A 14807-nucleotide genomic window follows, 5' to 3' on the forward strand; every position below is an offset into this window, starting at 1 on the left:
ACTTGGCACTCGTCAGCAAGGTGTACCTGTTATCTTGAGGGAACTGGTGCTCCCTGACGGATTCTATCCCGTGTCACTCAGCTTCACAGTCAGAGACGTTACCACTGAGCTATTCGGGCCGCGACCGACCTTCTGTAGGACTGAGATGTAATCCCAATTGATTGACCACTGGATGGTGATCAATATCATGCGTGTCAAGTCCTTCTTAGTGTTGATCGAATGCTATCGATTACAGGTACACCTTGCTGACGAGTGCCAAGTAGCACGAAACCCGAGTCCAGGGTTTCCTGTTGACCACCTTCAACCACCATCTTATCTCAACATAGTGCATGCAATGTCAAGCCACCTAGACTAGTGATCACATTGCAACTTGATCGATAGCATTCGATCTGAACTAAGAAGGACTTGACACGCATGACATTGATCACCATCCAGTGGTCAATCAGTTGTGACAACAAGATTAGACACAGTAACAAAATACAACTTCACATTCTTTATTCTTTTAATCCGTAACTCGGTTTGCAAATATTCTTTTCTTTTTAATTTCTATTTTAAAACCGAACCAAAATGTAAAATACTTAAGATAAAATAAGGATAAGGAAACAACCAGGATAAGGATAGTAAATTTTATAAGGAAGAAAATCGATTTAGTGTACAAAACCACTGTGTAAGTTTAATGTTAAGTCAATAATTTCAAACGCCAACCTTAAACATTACAAGTTTCCGTACATTTTTGAACATTTTGGCTAACAGTGAGACCAAGGACAATGTTGATGAATAGTCTATTAATGTTTGAAATAGTAAATATTTGATCCGAAATCAAATATGAAAATCAATATTGGAATAAAGGTGTATTTAGCTGACAGGCGCATAGAGGACGAAACATGTATCCTGAACTTCACTGCTAGAGATAACTCAAAATTGTACTGAAACTTGTAACTTGATGGAGTATCGAAGGATCCACTGAGAATTTACAGTTGCCAACGGTGAATGATAAGATGTAGTACTGAATATCGAGCATAGGATAATACAACCTTTTACAAGCAAGCATCACAAGTCAGGGAGAATTTTAAAGATACAGTCAGATTATAATTTTATATTAAAAAAAATTCATCAGCGGTTTTCCTTTCAGAATTTAAACTCATAATCTCAGGTTAATAGCAAGCTACTATTATTTAAAATGCGAATTGGAATCTTATATGCAATGAGATGCTCGTAGGCTATATCTGTATCTCGCATCATAATAAAGAACCAATTATAGTGATGTTAGCAATTTCTAAATAAAACCTCTGATTATATTACCACATTATTGCTTGAAAACAACTTTAGGGCTTCTTATAAACTATCAGCTTAAGGGATAGATAAAGTTCCATGGGAAGAAAATCTAGGCAGTAACTTATACTACGTTCTTGATACTAACTTAAGAATTCTGTTCTTTATTTTTTATGACTAAAACTAGAGGTAATTATTCCAGGCGTCCCTATCATGGTTTACTATAATATGCCAAACCACACCTTAGACTATTTAGCAAATAAAAATCGTAAATCCTAAATTTATAGCATCTCACTTTGTAAATAATGAGTTTTCATTCAAAGATACTTGTTTATTACAGATATACGATAGTCCAATAGACACACATTAGTCAATTTGTATTTATATTGATCAAATTGTATGTTCCCAAGTTTCTTAATCAGATTGTGAGACTGGTACATATGTACGTAGTTGGTAATAAAATACGTTCTGTTATATTAATGTCAGTATGCTGGCATTCGTGTACAATCAAGTTCTTATTATTCCCCAAATGAAACATACTTTTATTAACTACAAAACCAAACACATTTTTAAAGATCACAGCCTACGATTACGTAAAACTATCAGACTATGTTAGAAATGTATCAAACCTTCAGCTAGGTTGGGCTTATTCTGTTTAAGATCTTTTTATGAGTGCTCTACCATCCCATAAGGCAATGCCATCAAACTGCTTTTAGAGTTATTTAACAGAAAGAGTAACGATAACGTAAGACTATATCAAATTCCAACAATTTACGAAGTAAACTCTTTATGCCAACATAAACAGAAATTATATTAACTCGTTTACCTTATTGGAGCAAACCTTCTCCTTTTTCTGTTTTTTGGTCATTTCTCCTTTTTGTAGATCTTAAACGCTCTTTACTTTATTCTGTTATTTATCTTTTCCTTATGGTGATACTTTTGTTTATTGATATTGATTATTCAGTGTTGAATAAGGTATTAACTTCATCTAGTCTCTAATATGGCATCTCTAAGTTCTTATGGTAAAACAAGTTACTTAGTCTATTCTCTTTTAACTTTATCGTATTCATATGCATACAACAAAAAAAGAAAGGACTTTGAAGTATCCATTCACTTCCTCTAAAATTAAACATATCACAAAATATCAGATGCATCCCGTCGGTATTCAAAAAATAAAAGTACACACATAGAACTGAGTCATAAAACTACAACTAACAATGTAATTTATGCTTAGGAGTAACGTTGATCGAACAACCATTGAAAACTAGGAAGCATTAGACAAATATTTTATCCATGTATGGAATACCTATAGTGTGTATACTGAAGACCACATCAGGAATCGAAATCCAGATCGTCAGGTCTCGTACCAAACACTTAACCTTGAGACCTATTAAGTTGGCATTCAGTTACTGACGAATCCGGAAACCAACAATCTATTCACATGTTAACATACATAATGACATATAACAGCAATGATAATCTACCAATCAATAAGTTATTATGATAAAGGGGATTTGAGATTGTAGAATTTTATTAATCCTTAAGATGTTTAAGCCACACAAAAATACTACAGTAGTTATTTACTAACTAACTTTAGTTAATTATACAAAATAGCAAAAAATTACTCTTGAGGGTTTTTGACATAAAACAGCAGTGAATTTTACTTATAAAAAAAACGCGGCGAATCACTGTCGGTTCACAGCTAAAACGCCTAAGGTTGAATGTTTCATTATAGGAAATTCAGTAGTGTGACACTAGCTACTAGGCACATACTGTTGTACAGTAAGTTGGCCGACTCTGACGAAAAAGAATTATTTTGTTCTATCAGGTAGTTGCAATCTTGTTTACTTTGAACAGATTTTCGGATGAGAATAATGTTGATTTATGAGAAGTATTCATATGACTGTCATATGGTTTTGTACAACCCCCTATCACAGTCGTCTGTGATTGGCTCAACAACAACAATGGCGTAGGTGTATACACTCTTTATCTTCCCTTAAACTGTGAGATTAAAATTGCTTCATATCTGTCTTTCCTCCTGTACTATATCCTCATATACAACCTTTCTTTTATATATTACCACCACTACTTCTATGAATTTGGTATTCATCTTGTTGAGCTAATGAGGTATGGCAACTTGGACTGATGTATATGTGTGCCTGGTCCTACGTTATAGATGACTGACTGGCTGACTATGAGTTGTTCATATCTATTGGTTTTGATTACTTTGCTGGGAACCTGTAGGTTGGGATCATATGAATAGAAACATTATTATGAAAATAAAATGTAGGACTTCAGATTTTAAAAGAACTGAATATCGGCTGCAGATCAGGCAGAAAATTAAGTGACTTTTACCAATAACTTCATATTCCTTTTAAACTGTAGGCTACAAATCGGAGTTGATTTATTATTTCCTATATAACTAAGTGGTAATCACAATTCCGAATGAGTAAATGTGCAGTAAATAAACGATAAAGAACCACTCCCGTTGATAGTGTTATCCTTGATTATTATAATTCTATTGTCACCCTAAACAACAACGTCAACAACAAATATCACAAAAAATTATCCTATTGAGTTAATAATTTTACTGACCATCTCAAAATCACATTATTCAAGACATCATAAAGTCATTTGAGGGATATATTTCATTTTATCGAAATTGTTACCTTTTTTGGAGGTAATGGTAATCCTCTTCGTCTAGCCTCCTCTTCTTCATGTTCACGAAGACTTTCTTCCCACTGGCGCATACGTTTTCTACGTTGTTCACGTTTACGTCTTATTATGTCATAAAAACATCGACAACAAACCAAATTTAAAAAGATCAAACGAAATCCTCGTGCAAGTAAATTACCAATAATAGCTAAGTAGATTAGCATTAGTGGTATACCAATAATAGCATAAATAATGCAGGTTATTCGGCCCCAAAATGTAACTGGTGCAATATGTCCATAACCTTAAGAGAGGGAGAGAGAGAGAAAAAGAATAAATCTAGCAATCCTGTTTACGGTTCGAAAAATCGACTTACTATGACCAATTTTCTCAAATACTATTAGCTAGAAGGTAGGTTGTATACATACAAGGTGGGTATAAAATTTCCATATATTAGGTCTTACATAATTGATATTTTGGATTATGATCATTTTGTAATCATATTCGAATGTCGAAGATGAATTCGCCATTATCCGAAGCCTATTAGATTGACAGACAACAACAAAAAGTTTCAACAATAACAGGATCAGTAGTAACGTCTTTAACTACAAAATTAACTGATGTAGACTTTAATTTCACGGGGAGATTCAGTTCTCTCAAGATGCAGATATGCCTTGTTGATGAGTTTTAACTTACACAAAACTTAGGTCAGACATCCGATGAAGGACCATTGTGGAAACTAGAGAGGACTAGAAAGCACTTCATGCTAGTTTCAGAATATTCAATCGTAAGCATCAACCAGCCCACACAGAATAGGGCATTTAGATTACTTGGTCAAAATCCAATGGTTCATATCTCTAAATATCGGTCACTTCGTGACTGAATTCCAGCTCAGTATTCTCAGGGAATCGTATTTACCGCGTAATCTGAAGTACCCTGTCTTATGCTGTTTGAAGTTACTGGTTCATATTACTAAGATGTCTAGAACTTGAATAAAACAAATATTCATCACATTATTAGTTAACAAATTTCTCAACTGATGTTAGTTCTTTATGAAAATTCCTTACATGATGTATAAAATTCCCAGTTTTAATTTATTTTCGACTTAACATGATACGATTCTAGAATATACTAGAAGTTCTCAAGCAAACAACTTGAATGTTTAATAGTTACTAGGTTTAAAATGTCCCATAGTGAACATCAACTCTGAGATGCAGGTTAATCCAGCTGACGAGTCCCAAATAGGACGAAACGCGTGTCAAACTGGATTCCACTTCTAGCCACTATCCATCTTTGCTTACAATGCTTGTGAATTTAAGCTATATCGAGGCAATACGCACAATATGCACATATGCCAATTAGAGACTGACCAATTGCAATCCTAACACATCGATGGGAGATTCAAACAAACAATACTAAATGAATTTAAACTTCACCCCATCGCACATGCAAGTGGCTATCAGGACTCAGTGGCCAAGTGGATAACGCGATGGAGTTTGAAGCGAAGAGTACTGAGTTCGAGTCACAGAGTGAACATCAACTCTGAGATGCAGGTACATCCAGCTGACGAGTCCCAAATAGGACGAAACGCGCGTCCTGGATTCCACTACTAGCCACTATCTATCTTTGTTTATAGTTATTCGTCAGGTATATTTTTAAATTTTTTTAAAAAAAGATTTATATGTATGGTATTTTTATTGAGGATTAATTGAAGAAAAATTACTACCAAATCAAACAAAATCAGTTAAATTTGATTAATCACTTAATTTTAATCTGATTTTCTGAACAAAAATGAGACTAAGCATTAGTTAAACCGGTATATGTTTGAAAATTCTGTGCATATTTCTTCTGTATTCATGATACCTCTTTGATCGTTTATGTTAGTTGACGGATACTGTAATGATTTTGTCGGTGAGTGTAATATGCAATTTAATACTGAGAAAGGTTTTTTAAAAAAATTATTTATTTTGTAGGTTGAAAGTTCACGAAAACAAGGTTTAGTTCCATTGTTTCTTTTCCTAGTTCAGACATTCAAGGACACCTTGCTGACGAGTGCCAAGTAGCACGAAACCCGAGTCCAGGGTTTCCTGTTGATCACCTTCAACCACCATCTTATCTCAACATAGTGCATGCAGTGTCGAGCCACCTTAACTAGTGATCACCTTGCCACTTGTTCGATAGCATTCGATCTGAACTATGAAGGACTATAGATGCATGACATTGATCACCACTCCAGTGATAAAACAATTGTAAAGGAGGAGAGTTGAGCATGAGGTTAGCAAACCCATCCCGGTAAAAAACTAACTCGCTAAAAAACGCTAACCAGAAAAAATTATTCAAACCATTTGAACTCTGCCCTTGGAGTTAGAAGGTTTTCATTTAAAAGAGTTATGACACCTCATAGTGAGAACCGAGTTCCTTCGGAAGTCACGAGTCTGATACCCCTTCTGACGATCAAAACAACCATTAATTTAAGTACATGGAATGTGCGTACAATGTGGGAGACCGGGAGAGTCATCCAAATTGCTGAAGAAATAAAAAGATACAACCTGGATGTGCTTGGAATTAATGGAACACATTGGACGCAGGTTGGACAACAAGGACTAGCTTCAGGAGAGCTGCTGTTATACTCCGGCCATGAAGAAGAAAATACTCCACGTACACAAGGAGTTGTACTGATTCTATCCAAACAAGAACAAAAAGCACTTATATGACGGGGATTTCATGGTCTCAGGATCATCAAAGTCTCCTTCGAAACAAATAAAGAGGGCATTACAATGAATGTCATTCAATGTTATGCGCCTACCAACGACTACGATGAAGATGTTAAAGATCAATTCTATGATAGGTTGCAGTCAATTAATGAGAAATGCCCAACAAAGGACCTGACCATTCTGATGGGAGACCTAAATGCCAAGGTTGGAATGGACAACACCGGATATGGAGACATCATGGGACGACATGGACTAGGAGAAAAGAACGAAAATGGTGGGAGATTTGCAAACCTATGTGCCTTCAATAAACTGGTCATAGGTGGCACCATATTCCCACTTAAAGCATACACAAAACCACATGGATTTCACAGGATCACACTACACAGAAACAAATCGACCATATCCGCATCAACAAACAGTTCAAGAGGACGATGGAGGATGTAAGAACCAGTAGAGGAGCTGATATAGCCTCACATCATCACTTGCTGTTCGCCAAGATGAAATTGGAACTCAAGAAGCACTGGACAACGGGGCGGAGAACATCACAAAAGTTTAATACGGCCTTTCTTCGGGATACTGACAAACTCAACGAATTCAAGATAGCCCACAGCAATAGGTTCCAGGCCTGTTTATAATGTGGCAGTATCCAATCAATTTGATGATTTAGAATGCTTCATATAGTACACTTTGTATAACTTTAAGTAGTAACAAAATTATACAAGTTTACGTTTGACATTGTATGAACATCAGTAGAATTAATCCTTGTAGAATGTAATCACTTCTAACTATTCATCACAATGATTTAATTAATCAAATAAAAATCTAATATTTTTAATGGTGAATAGGTTGACCTATTAAAAACAGGACAATTTGATAGATTTATTAACTTTCCAGTACGTAATTGATTTCTACAATAATTTCTTCATTAACTGTTTAACAGTTACTTGTATGTTTGTTAAGAGGAACGAAATTAAACTTTTTTCTTAAAAATTAGACTGAGGTCATAAGATTAGGGAGGGGGTGGGTAGGTCAAATAAATGGTTCAAAAACAATGAATCCCACATGTATATATGTGTATAAATTTATGATAAAGGTTAAGTGAATATTTGATAGAATTCGAAAGTAATTTCTTGTCATAAACTGATGGCTCATCAGTTGAATGTACCTATTTCACAGTGTCAACATTCATACTAAGACTCGAACCCAGTAACTATTCCTTTATTCACTAACATATTATCAACTGAGCTACTAGGCTTCGATTTCCATCGTGTAAGACTAGTAACATTTGAACGCGAGTAGAAAAAAGTGTGAAAAAAAACACAGATCTTGAATTCTACTACCATATCTTCACTTGAGTATAACAGCATTTAGAATCACAATAAGTTGTAAACATTTAATAATGGTACATCCGTAAACAGTGAGGTTATTAATTTCCATGAGTTAGTCGAAACAGATTACTAATAGGAAAACAAATGTAATACTTGTATAAGTTGAAAAAACTAGTAACCCAAATATTTATGCAAGTAGAAGAAGCAATAACTTGGATAAATATTTTGAACTGATTTAATGAGTGAATATTAAAACTCAATGAATTTTTATTCAAAATTTCATCTGCTAAAAATATCAGGACTCAGTGGCTGAGTGGATAACGCGATAGCGTTTGAAGCGAAAGACATTGGGTTCGAGTCCCACAGTGAACATCAACTCTGAGATGCAGGTACATCCAACTGACGAGTCCCAAATAGGACGAAACGTGCGTCAAACTGGATCCCACTACTAGCCACTATCCATCTTCGCTTACCATGCTTGTGAATTTAGGCTATATCGAGGTAACACGCACAGTATCCACATATGTCAATTAAAGACTGACCAGTTGCAGTCCTAAAACATCAATGGGAAGATTCAAACAAACAATTCTCAATGAATTTATCAAGAAAATAGTCAATCAATAAATGGATTCATTTAAATTAGAAAATCATAACTTCTATATTTTGATTGACAGCCCTCAATTAAATATTAGAAGTTGGGACAAGACTGCTCATTCTGGTGGGGATTTTTTCAACTACACTTAACAAAAAAACACAATGTTCAGATTGAAAATGAAAACTTTTAAAAAATATGTTATCTATATGTGAGCAGGCTACTTTCTGTATTTTCTTTACCCAATATGAATCAATGATCTTTTTGAAACATGATGAGAATGTATACTGTCAAAACAGAGTAAACAAACAGTTAAAATATTATATTAGGGGATTTGAATAACTAAAATCATAAAAGCTAAGAGCAAATTGACACTATATGAAATGCTGAAAATTTTTTTTAAAAACTCGATAGAATAGTCAGTATGAGGTTGTTGAGTTTTCGGTTGAGATCATGAGTCGATCGATGTTAGACCAATATTAAAAACCTGGAAGCACTAGACGACCGTTTCGTCCTAGCACGGGACTCCTCAGCAGTGTGCATTCACGACCGCACTCGCATGATTCGAACGCAGGACCTTCGTTATCACTCACGAACGTTTGACCTCTAGACTACTGAGCCGGAATCCAATGCTGTTAATGTCTAACTACAACCAATCAGTGAGATTGTGAGACCCTCTTCCATTGTTTGAGATAGAAACCTGTCTCCACCTGACACGGATTAACTTCACTGATCACGGCTTCTCATTAGCACTTCGAGAATTATCTCTCGAAATTATTCACTAGTGAGTGCATTGTAATCATAAGTATAAGGTTGTGGAGATTGTTGAGTTTTTGATTGACATCATGAATCGATCAGTGTTAGATCACCATTGAAAAGCTAGGAGCATTGGTCTTGAAATTTTCTGCTTAAAAGATCGATTTTCTTAAACGCAAATCTTGTTATTTTCAATTTGTCGAATTATTTATAAAGGTAAAATGGAAAAATAACAGTCGATTTCTTTTCAATAAAACAAATATTTTGATTCAGTGATTTGATAAGTTATATACATTACGATAGAACTCGAATACTATCAGTTATATTTTAGATAATTCTCTACAGCGGAGTCCAAAACACACATATTCTTCTGTTTATGATATATTATTTGGGTGTACCTGAAACGTTGTATTGATGTTCTTAATAAAAGTGAAAACTAATATCCATTACTTCAGATATCCAAACACTTTTCTCTGAACTTATGAGTCTTGAAATGAATTAGGATTATTTTATGTTAGAAATATTTAAAACAAAACAAAGTTAGACATTAACGTTGTTGGATGCCCGCCAGCTCAGTGGTCTATCGGTTAAGTGCTCTGACTTGAGACTGGTAGGTCCTTGGTTCGAATCTCGCTCGCGAGTGCAGGTTCGTGGATGTGCACTGCTAAAGAGTCCCATAATAGGACGAAACAGCTGTCCAATGTTTCCAGGTTTTCCATGATGGTCTAACTTCAATTGACTCACGCTTTCAACTATGCAAAATATTGAAATCTCTACAAAACCCCCTATTCTACTAATTTTTTTTTTTAAAAGAAATATTCTTCATTGTATTTACTTACCTATTGTTGTTATTACAGTTATACAAAAAAATATTGAATTAACTAAATTCCATTTTGAACCATCTGGTGTATTCAATATAGCTGTACAATTTGTTGATGGTTTTATATCTAATACAAATAAATCATTTGCATATTCATTTAATATACTTAAAATAATTTCATCTAATGTTTGTGTATTATCAATATTACCAGAATTAATTGATTTTATCATACCAATAATTCTGAATGTAGTTGAATTTAATTTTTTCAAATAACCATTTTGACGTTGATAACAATCTTGAGCTTCATTATATACTTCAAGTGAACGAAATATATAACCTCCAGCACATAAATATGCAATTAATATTAAGGTTAAACCAATATTTTTAAGAATTATTTTTAAATAATGTAAAAAATATTTTCCTGAATAACGTTTTTTTGTTTTATTAGTTGAAATAATTGAATTGCCATATTCATTAACAACTTCAGTTGTAATAGCTTTTGATGTAAAATTAAAGTCATTCGATAGTTGTATATCATCCATAGAGTAAAAGAGACCTTACACAATTAACTGACATTTACAGTGGATTGTTGCTCATTTATCATCATATATATATACTCAAATGATAAAAATGAATTATTTTGATTGGTTAAATAAGAATGTTAATCGGTGATAATCTATTTTGGATTTGATAGAGGGATAGACATTACATCATTTATTTCAAATAGTTGGACAAATAAACAGATGAATAAACTGACCAGTTGCAGTCCTAACAAATCGATGGGAAGATTTAAACAAACAATACTAAGTGAATTTAAACTTCACCCCATTGCACAAGCAAGTGGCTATCAGGACTCAGTGGCCGAGTGGATAACGCGATGGCGTTTGAAGCGAGGATACTGGGCCCAAGTCCCAGAGTGAACATCAACTCTGAGATGCAGGTACATCCAGCTGACGGGTCCCAAATACGACGAAACAAGCGTCAAACTGGATTCCACTACTAGCCACTATCCATCTCTGCTTACCATAAATAAACAAAGAGTTTACAAGAATTCATTTGAATCAAATAAGAATATATATTAACATGTATTATCCCATCTGTCCGCTTAATTCCCATTTAAATTAGGATCAAAACATACTCATATTCAGATATAATAACGGTAAATGTTATCCATTATGATGATATGATTTACCGTTTTTGGGTTAGCTGTAATAAACTATTTATCCTTCTAGAATTTGATTTCATTTATGGATCCCGTAGTAATTTCAACTGAACATCAATTTATAATTGGTAACATTATAAGAATTATTCATTCTATTCAAGAATCGTTGTTTGACATGAATATTGGCGGCCTGTTTAAACATCTGACCTACCTGTTTCTGTCATCTAAATATTTCAACAAGTTATCTAATTTCGTTTGTTTTAATACATCATTATGCCTATTAATCGCACAACCTATTTCAGGTGCGTTTCTGAAAAGTGTAAGACCTATCGCTGTAGACGTTACAGAAGGCCTAATCAGAGATCTTGTGTTTGCTGGCAATATGCAGCGAGAAGAATGTACATTATCCAGATGTCGATTGACTGGGCTGCTAAGTTCTAACTGGCGATCACTCAATATTTATCGTCAGGAAGGACGAAGAAGTAAGAAACGGAAACTTGTTGGAGTACTTTGTGCTGAGAATTCTATATTGTTTTAAAAATATAATATTGAATAAAGCTAATAATAATAGTAATAATAATAATAATAATACTTCTGTTAGTAATTAGGCCAGGTTTGTCACCGATTATACATATATATAAAAGATTCTGTTCTTCGAGATTCGATTATATTTTTAGGACTTCATGTGACAGTAAGATCCTAAAAGCTGTCTGAAAGCATGCTAAAATCGGTAGTTGTTTGATCAAGGTGAGAATAACATAATAAAGCATTGTTGATATTTCTTTTAGGAATTTCCTAAGAGCATTAACCAGTCGGAGTAATTCCAGAATTTTTTCTGACTTTCCTGAGGAGTGATTGAAGATTCCTAACATAACTGGATTTCGGTGATTCTACAGATGATGTAATTCAGCAACAAAGAATGTTTTTATTCCCATGACCGAATAACCACTTCTGTTTTAATAGCATCCTATTATCAAATACCTAAACAACTATTAAGAATTAACGAGTAAACCAAATGAATTATTTTACAAGATCTATAAAGACTTTCGTCCTACGGTGTTGATAATAACCCCTAAGACTTTACAATTAAGTTTATTTCACATGATAATAACAGCAGTCAAAACAACAAAGCACAAAACTAGTGGCCAAAATCTACGTATGATTATGACTGATAACTCTAACTGTAGTGGACGCTACTCACAAAGATGTTTGTAAATAGTGTGTATCGGAACGCGTCGTTCAAAATACAGCAATTGTCGGATAGATTGAAGAGTTTCAGTGTACCAAAATCATGGCTTTGGTAGTGTTGTGTTTTAAGGCAATCTAGTTATCATGTGACTTATTCGGTAATCGAGTTGCGACTCATTCAATCTTAGTGCTGTGCCAAACTAATGACGTTCGACCGGTATGAGCAGTCTAGCGTCCTTATTGATCCTTTGTTCCCCTATCCCGCCCAGTTGAGTCCAGAGGGCCAGTAACAGCTCCCATTATGCGAATTATTTATTTCAAACATACTCAGTTTATATACCAGCTAAACAGACCGCATCACACCATAAAATAGGAAATAGCACTTATACAAGATCAAGCCCAAAAGTGGCTGTGAACGTGGGAGAAGGTAATTAATAAACTGAACATAATTTTGGGACGGTAAATCGTATAATAATAATAATAACCTATGGGTCAAAATAAAGCTTATAACAGGGGGAATATAGATATACCTAAACTAGTTGCTGAACATCGGCACTATGGAGTTCCTCAGAAGATTGTCAACATTATCCGGAACTCATACGACAAACTACAGTGCAAAGTCGTGCATGGAGGACAGCTGACAGATGCATTTTCAGTAGGGACCGGAGTCAGACAAGGCTGTCTACTGTCCCCCTCCCTCTTTCTTCTGGTGATTGACTGGATTATGAAGAATTCGACATCTGAGAGTAAGCACGGAATACAATGGACATCTCAGAATCAATTAGACGATTTGGACTTCGCAGATGACCCAGCCCTCCTCTCTCATACACACGAACAAATACAGACAAAGACAACAAATGTAGCGGCAGCCTCTGCATCAATAGACCTCAACATACACAAAGGAAAAAGCAAGATTCTCAAGTACAACACGGAGATCACTAACCCAGTCACATTTGATGGTGAAACTATGGAAGAGGTGGAAACATTCACGTACCTGGGAAGCATCATTGATAAACAAGGAGAATCGGATGCAGATGTAAAGGCGAGTATTAGCAAAGCAAGGGCAGCATTTCTACAACTGAAGAATATATGGAACTCAAAACAATTATCAACTAACTTCAGAGTGAGAATCTTCAATACGAACGTCAAGACAGTCCTACTGTATGGAGCTGAAACGTGGAGAACTACTACACCCATTGTCAAGAAGGTACAAGTATTCATAAATAGGTGTCTACCCAAAGTATTCAACATTCACTGGCCGGATACCATCAGTAACAGCGTTTTATGGGAGAGGACAAACCAGCTTCCAGCTGAAGAGGAAATTAGGAAAGGATGTTGGAAGTGGATAGGACATACATTGAGGAAATCACCAAACTTCATCACGAGGCAATCCCTAACTTGAAATCCGGAAGGGAAGACGAAAAGAGGAAGGCCAAAGAGCATATTACGCCAGGAAATAGAAGCAGATATGAAAAGGATGAATGTTAATTGGAAAGAACTGGAAAGCATTGCCCAGGACAGGGTTGGATGGAGAATGCTGGTGTGCGGCCTATGCTCCTCGACGAGGGGTTACAGGCGTAAGTAAGTAAGTTACTGACCAGTTATATATATATATATATATATATATATATATATATATATATATATAATTAATCCATTAATAGTTCTCAGAAGTTACCCGCAATTTGATCTTCACTAGGATATAACAGGTAGAACACTTGGAGGTCAGTCGGATAGACAGTTTATATTTCAGAAAACACCGGGAGATGAAAATGAACGGGAGAAAGCTGTTTATATGTATTACGTAAATACTTCGTAACTTCTCTCAATAAGTGTACGTTCCCCTGCCCATTGTAATGTTTTCAGATACTATTTAAGTTTACTTATTTCCTTATCTCACCTCTAACTTTTTGCAATGCTAATCTGGACATGATGAGTGAAATTGACGAAAAAAAACAGACTTAATCCTGCTAGACTTCATAACATAATGTTTATTTTTGTTTTATATTAGGATTTAATTCGATTTGGTCTATAGTAACTAAGAATACAAACGGTGAAGAAAATCCCAACGAGGACAGACTCTAAAAAGAACTCGAAAAGGCGGGAACTGTTTCTATTCGATACTGTAATTAATTCATCTCCGTTGTTGTATGTTGTGTGGATTGTTTTGATCTTACCTTTTGATCAGAAGTTTTTATTATACTTGAACTATGAGTGGTAGTAAAATCCAAAACCTTTGACTTGATACGAACAGTGTGGCTTAGTGATGATTAGCTGACCAATAAAATTTCATTCATTTTGTATATTAAAATGATATACTTGT

At 34.7% G+C, this 14807-nt stretch overlaps 1 protein-coding gene across 1 annotated transcript in view; it reads right to left on the reverse strand.

The window, feature by feature from the left end:
* The window catches only part of Smp_141570 (twik family of potassium channels-related), a gene marked incomplete at both ends in the record, with an annotated part of 19392 nt that extends 8716 nt beyond the window's left edge, over positions 1-10676 (reverse strand). Inside the window, 2 exons of the mRNA XM_018796460.1 lie at positions 3942-4228; positions 10154-10676. Of these exons, the coding sequence (XP_018651600.1) occupies positions 3942-4228; positions 10154-10676 (810 nt within the window). The remainder of the gene's footprint in view (positions 1-3941; positions 4229-10153) is intronic.
* Between the last annotated feature and the right edge of the window lie 4131 nt (positions 10677-14807).

This window comes from Schistosoma mansoni, chromosome 4, assembly GCF_000237925.1.
Source record: "Schistosoma mansoni strain Puerto Rico chromosome 4, complete genome".
Taxonomy (NCBI): domain Eukaryota; kingdom Metazoa; phylum Platyhelminthes; class Trematoda; order Strigeidida; family Schistosomatidae; genus Schistosoma; species Schistosoma mansoni.